Source organism: Heptranchias perlo, chromosome 4 (genome assembly GCF_035084215.1).
Source record: "Heptranchias perlo isolate sHepPer1 chromosome 4, sHepPer1.hap1, whole genome shotgun sequence".
Classification (NCBI taxonomy): Eukaryota; Metazoa; Chordata; class Chondrichthyes; order Hexanchiformes; family Hexanchidae; genus Heptranchias; species Heptranchias perlo.
In genome coordinates, this window is record NC_090328.1 from 105,392,027 (window position 1) to 105,399,107 (window position 7,081).

Below are 7,081 nucleotides of genomic sequence, written 5' to 3' on the forward strand. Positions count from 1 at the left end.
CTACCTCTCTCTCTTCCTTTAAGACGCTCCTTAAAACCTACCTCTGTGACCAAGCTTTTGGTCACCTGTCCTAATACCTCTTTATATGGCTCGGTGTCAGATTTTGTTTGATAAAGCTCCTGTGAAGCACCTTAGGTCGTTTTGCTACATTAAAGATGCTATATCAATGCAAGTTGTTGTTGTTGAAGCTGCTGCTGCTCCCACGAGGGAGCCGCACTTGAAGGGAGCACAGGCCAGAGGTCGGACTACAACACTGCCGTGCCAATTCTCCAAGCTCTCTTCGACTGCAGGTCCTTGCTGGGAGCACAGGATTGGTGAATTTACTCTATAAAGTTTGGTTGCAGAGCGGATTATTATTAATGCTGTCAGTCACCAGAGCACCAACCCAGGAGTATTTTAGAGTAATAAAAGCAGAAAATGCTGGAAATACACAGCAGATCAGTCAGTATCTGTAAAGGGAAAGTCAGGCTATGACCTTTCAGGGGCATAGACTTTATCAGATTTAGATGAAAGGGACACAAGCTGAAATATCACACTCTGAGTTTTCTCTTTATACATATTGACTGACTTACTGTGCATTTTCCAGCATTTGCAGGTTTTATCTCAGATTTCCATGTATTTTTTTCATTTTATTTGTAACTTTTATTGCAAATCAGGAATGAGTGCACTAAACTGTAGAACTCATAACATTCTCCAACCAACATCATTTTTTTAGATAGCTATTGGCTGTTTTTTAACAAATAATTTTATTTTACAACATTGCAACTTTAGGGAAAGTATGGAGGCCATTTGGCCTATCAAACTTATTCTTCCACAGCCCATGTGCAAATTGCTTCTCTCCTCCTATCCCTTCACCGCTTCCATTTGTCCCCTCTGCCCTTCATGGTAGTGTTCAGCTTAGAAAATTCACTGAGTATGGATTCTGTGAATGTGTAATTATATCTTGAAAGCTATAAAGAAAGTTTAGTACATTATTAGTTAACAGATTGAGCTGCTGTGATTCCTGTTTCTGATTTGTTTGCTTCGCACTATTGTGGAGAAACATGCTGAGTGAATCATCCTTACTCCAATGTGTATTTGTGTCATTCTTGCCCACTTCTTAGTTTTTGCCTTCTGTTTTCGTGCCCTCTCGTTGACTCTCCAGCTGGCATGCAGGGAAAGTAGGATGATTCATTCCTCGTGCATCATTGTGTCTATTTGCACTAATGCATCTGTGTTCACTCCTTTATCATTTGGAATCAATTTCGTGGTATGGTCTTAATTTTCCACCAACTTAACCTGTTCACATGAATTATGATTATCCTCTTTCAGATCAATTCAATTTTATCGGCTTCCCGAAATTTTGACACAATTTGGCTGGACTTTCCTCTGCTCCCCGCACCAAAACTGGCAGAAACAGTGGGAACATGGGACGGTGAGGCCTGCTACTGTCTCCCCACCCCGACCTTGATTTCCCTACTCCCACCTCTGCGGGACAGTCGCAGGCTGACCCTTACCTCGCTTGCCGCATGTAAATGCTAGTGGGGCGGGAGAGGGGTGGGGGCAGGGAAACAAAGCACGGTTTCCCATCCTGTTTAATCCCCCCACCCGCCACTGTTACTGCTTCTCCCCAGGTCCCCCTGGTTGAAGTTGGCGATAAGCCTGAGATAGCAGTTAGGTAATCTCGATGTGCACAATTGTTGCTGGGGCACTGGAGAGAGGTTTGCCATGTACCTAAAGAAGGAAGGGAGGTATCATGGGCTTTTGTCGAACTTTCTAACAATTTGACAATAAAACTTAACATTTTTGAAAAGCAAGCTGGCTGTCTGTCACTAATTGCGCTCAAACATATTTACCAAAGAGGTGTTGGATTAGACACTTTACTGTTGTATCACAATGACTTGGGCATCCACAACTGTCATGTTTAATGCTGTATGCATTTATATATCCCCAGCGCTTTTTCAGCACATATTTTAGGTGGTGACGGGTAAGCCTTTGTACTCTTTATCTTTTATTTGAAAAATTGCTGCATTGTATTCCCACAGAGATTTGAAGAGAATTGGTGTGGGTCTTGCTGGCCACCAAAAGAAGATCATGAACAGTATTCAGGAGCTGCGAGTCCAGTTTATGAATGGCATGATGCCTGTGTGACTATCCCAATCGCTTGAGCTGTCACTAGCCATTCAGCACTTTTATTTTTTCCTGATTTGGGACTTGTATTTATTCCTGTGTGCAAAAAGGTGGGGTGGGTGGGGGGGGGAGGGGAATGAAGATCTGGAACAACAGAATGCGATTAATGCTCACCTTACTGTTCCAGTATTTGAATTCACCAAATCCCTAAACCTTGGAATCATCATCACTGGGAAACGGAGAGCGATGCATTGAAGACAAGTTCAATAAGGGGTGCAATTCACCCATTTACTTTCACACCGAGCAACACTGAATACCTTGGCATACATGTTCCTCTGTAAGGTCGCAATTGCACCTTTTAACATTTTTCCTGCATTACAAGACTTTAATTCTCCTTTGAGAGCATCTGACTTTCTAGACAGTTTCAATTGATCGAGAAATGGCAGTAGATCCATAATAGTTTACGTAAGTTTCCTGTATCAAGTCTTAATGACCGACAGTTGTGTATTGAAGAGCAATATTATTAAGTTTACTACTTGGTAGTAAGTTTTTTTGTAAATTATAAGTGCAGTAATAACATGCTGTATTTAATAAGTTATAGAACGTAGTGTATAAAGTCTTTGCTTGACTCAATCTTGATCAGTATGTATTTATTGATTAAAAATGTTAGCGCGTAATGAAACACGTTATTTGAAAACGTATATATTTACTTTGCTCTTGCTATATTTGCATATTCATCTGTATATACTGTACAGTTTGCTACTGCAGGGTACAGAATTTTCTCTGTGTAACAAAACTACTTAACTGTATGATTTGACTAAAATGAGTGACACTTTCTTAAAACTTCAATTTGAGGACCCTGCTTTTTGTTCTGATCAGTGTGTGATGCTGAGAGGTGGTTTGCAGTAGTACTGTTTAACTTGTGGTGGTGAGGGACTGCAATGTTGAGAGATAATGTAGTCTAGAAAGTACTCACTAAGACTCTTTTTCAGATATATTATAAAAGCTAAACGGACTTGTGTAGATGATCGGGTTAGTTATCACTTTGAAATCCTTTTCATACATCAGTACTCAAGACGGCAATCTAATCTTGTCATTTGCATAAAATATTGTCCAGAAGTTTGAAGTTGCAAATCAGATTAACTCATTCAATTAATGTACACTGAAACAAACCAGTGTCATTTCAACTCTTTGCGGCTCATTAAGAACAAAAGCCAAGATGTTAATTAATTCCAGACTGACTGTAGAAAGGCAAATAGTCTAATTAAGGAAAGATGGGAGGTATTATTCAGATTATTTTTGAACTAAAATGAACTTAAAGGAAAACTCCGGCTCTCTGTGTTTCTCGCCTTACTTTGCAGTGCCGACATCTATATTTAGTATTGCACTGTGTCTTTTCTTGTTTTTTTTTGCCAAACTTGCACAGATCTGGAGGTGAGATTTATGAGCAAAAATAGGTAGAGACAGTTTGCAAAGCAATTTAAACATGTGGAGTTGTGATTATTTCTCAGAGTGAAATACATCAAAGTAGGTCACATTTTTCCACCAAGAAATGAGCGATAGTCACTCCAAGTGGGGTTGTTTTTTACTTTTGGGCGGCCGACCGGCGGAGCGCGCCTGCAGCCCGCCTGTTCTGCCAGCGAAGATGCGGGAGCCATTTTGAAGCCGCATTTAAATAGAATCGGTCAGCTGCAGGCAACAAACAGGCGTCCAGCTGCAGCTCGCCGGTTTTGGGCCGGTGTGATATCGGGCGTCCTAAGGTGGTGCAGCCAGCAGCAAGGTACGTCCAGGGGTGGGTCACAATCGCGGATGGGGGGGGGAGTTCCAGGCCAATAGTGGTCCAGAGCGTTTTTGTGGGGCCCAAAGGAGCACCCTTGCTCCACCTTGCCCCACAAAAATAATTTAAAACTTACCCTTCCAGGGCCTCGTAAGGCTCTATCACCAATGAAACTGGTTGGAGGGTGCACGGTGCAGGCACTGACCAGTTCTGTCCTAAAATGGCAATCGTGGCCCTATGTCATACGACCCCAATTTGCGTATTAAAAAGGGTCTCCCACCTGAAACAGGCAGGCGCGCGGCCACCTAGAAGTAGGCCCCGTAGATGTGGCAGGAGGCCGATCATCTGCGTGATAGGATGGTAAGTCTACTGACCCCATTTGAAGCAGTTACCGCCCCATTAATGCCGATTTCAGCAAGTTAAAATCGACCCCCAAGTGAGTGAGATGTGGACAGGTCTACATTGATTTGCTGGCAAAAGTGCACGAACCCTTCGATACATCGCCTCTGTGCCTCTCTTCCCATCATGCTACTGTGGCCCCAAATACATCACAGTGTTGAGCTCTGCACGATTTGAGCCAGAAAGAAATGGAGTAATCTGATAGAGACACTCAGGTTTGTGTTTCCACGTGCGATCCGGAGAGTACAAAATAACTTCAAACCTTTAACCCAAAGTGTTTTCCGTCTGTTTCTGTGACAATTCTGTTGCAGCCTTTTATATTTATTTGCAGCCTCTACGCATGCTGGCCCCAAAATTCCAGGGGATGTGCCCGGCTCATGCCCACCAGTACCGGAATTTGTAGAGTCAGCAGGAGGGCACCGCATTCGCATTGGGGCGCAAATGCCACTTGGAGCACATCTTTGGCGCCCACCTGCCCACGCGCCTCGAAACAGGAACAGCTGCCTGTCCGTGATGGGGGAATTACCCAGAGCTCCCTCCGTCCCTCCCACCTCTACAAGGTGGCCGATCCAGGGATTTAAAAAAAAATATTGCCCATTTCAGGGATTCAAGCTAGCTTGCCAGGCCTGGAGCCCAGAGCTCACCAGTGGGGCCCACGTTTCCCTTGTGGAGGCCGGCACACCTCATCTTTATTGGCGTAGTGGCCACCACGATTTTGGACAGTGTCCGTCAAATTCCTAGTGGGCCCATGACAATTTGGCAGAAATTAGCAGGCTTACAGAGCCCACAAAGATGGGGGTGGTGTGAAAGTGGAATAAAATCCCACTGTTGCTTGAGGTTGGAGTGAAGCCAGAATGTTGGATACAATAAACAAAGTTTTGATCTGCATGGCGCCTTGCGATACCTGACCTAGGGGAGAATGGGCTTAATACTGGGTAACACAAGTTGAAAAAATCTTCCATTTCCCAGCATTGACATCCCTCATCTTGAAGAAAAAATAAATACACCCACCCTGTAACAACCCCCATAAAAAATCAAAATGGCACTGCAAACAGGGAGCAGCTTTGTGAAATAATTCGAAAGATGCAGAAGTCAGTTGGTAACTTCATTAACAGAGATAGAGACAGATGTTGTTTCCCTTTTAAATAAAACCTTGCACTGAATGCAAACACTCTGAATAAAATAACATCCAGTAAAAATGGGGGAGGGGTAGAAACATTGAAAATATCACAAGAGCAATTAATATGGGAGATAGGACAATTAGAAACAGTTTAGTATCAAAGTGCTAAAGGAAATTATTGAGATGGATTGTCTGCCTGCACCACATTGCACGTAACTTTTAAAAAGCTTTTCTCAGTGAGTAGACTACTGCAATCAGATGAAGAAGTGCAGGACTGTGGTGTGAAAAGTCTTGTTTTAATGAGGAGGGGAACATGCGGGATTATTTGGAGTTTTCCTTTAAATTGTTGCGAGAATGTAGAACAATTTCAGTAATTTAAAATTGCAGAAAAACCTGCTGTCAAGATCATCTTGAATTGCGGTTGAAGTTCATGATGATGAGTTATTTCGAAACGCATTGGGATTTATAATAGAACATGGGATGTTTGCGTAGGTAATGTGTAAACTGGGACTGAACCTATGGGGAATGAAACTCCATTTCTCACGTAGCAAAGCAACTTATAGTAGAAGCCTAGCAATACAATCAGCAGCACTTAAAGCTCACATTTACTGTGTAACAAGCAATCACACATTAATGCTATTAAGGCCGACATTTTGCTTTCAGTTGTTTATGACTAAATGAAACTTTAATAACAACCTTAGCGTGCTTTATTTATTTTAAGGACAGTACCCCGACACTGTGTATTTTCTTTGTGTACATGTTTTTGTAGTGTAAGATACGAAATTTTATATTTTCATAAAAAAAATAAATTTTTATATCAGCATTTTTTTTTGGTGAACCTCAATTTGTTTATCACTGCAAAACATGAGCAGTATAATACTTAAGCTTTTCATAGGTCACAACACACCTCAATTCCATGATTAAATTCTCTAGAAAAAAACATTTCCATTATTTAAAATATAATCTGGGCCAACTTTGGGAATAATACTGAGATTCTTAGGACAACTTTCTGAAGCTAATTTTACGAGTCTGTGCAACCGGCTGGACACCTTGCCCACTCATATCAAAAATTCGGGTGCACATTGTCCACATTGATTGGAAAATCATGTGCCACACATGCCCAAATATCCAGTTCATGCCTCTGGGCAGGAGGCCTCATCTAATTTTATTGAAGAGAAATGATGACGTTTTATATTTTTCAGCCAACATCCTCGGTCATAAATAAGAACAAAAATAATAGAATTAATTGGTTCTCCACATTTTCACAATTCATGCTTTCACACCCCTTTAAAGAGATAGATATTCTCCACCTCCTCATTCTGACTCACATTTTCTCTCTCCCCCACTATTCTGGTTCCCATATCCTCTCTTCACCCAATTCTAGTTCACATTCCCTCTCCTCTCCCCATTTTGGTTCACATTCCTTTTCCCCCAATTCTGGTTCACATTCCCTCCTCATTCTGATTCACATTCCCTCTCTTCCCTCAATTTTGGTTCACATTCCCTTCCCATTCTGGTTCACATTCCCTCTCTTCCCATTCTGGTTCACGTTCCCCCTCTCCTCCCCATTCTGGCTCACATTCCCTCTCTTCCCATCATTCTGGTTCACATTCCCTCTCCTTCCCCTCATCTTGGTCACATTCCCTCTCTTCCCCCATTCTGCTTCACATTCCCTC

The 7,081-nt window shown here is 42.2% G+C and overlaps 1 protein-coding gene across 1 annotated transcript in view; it reads left to right on the top strand.

Moving 5' to 3' along the window:
* Window positions 1-6,178, top strand: part of LOC137321173 (ephrin type-A receptor 5) — a 365,797-nt gene extending 359,619 nt beyond the window's left edge. Inside the window, exon 17 of the mRNA XM_067983437.1 lies at window positions 2,025-6,178. Coding sequence (XP_067839538.1) covers window positions 2,025-2,130 — 106 coding nt within the window. The 3' untranslated portion in view covers window positions 2,131-6,178. The remainder of the gene's footprint in view (window positions 1-2,024) is intronic.
* Window positions 6,179-7,081: the final 903 nt, after the last annotated feature.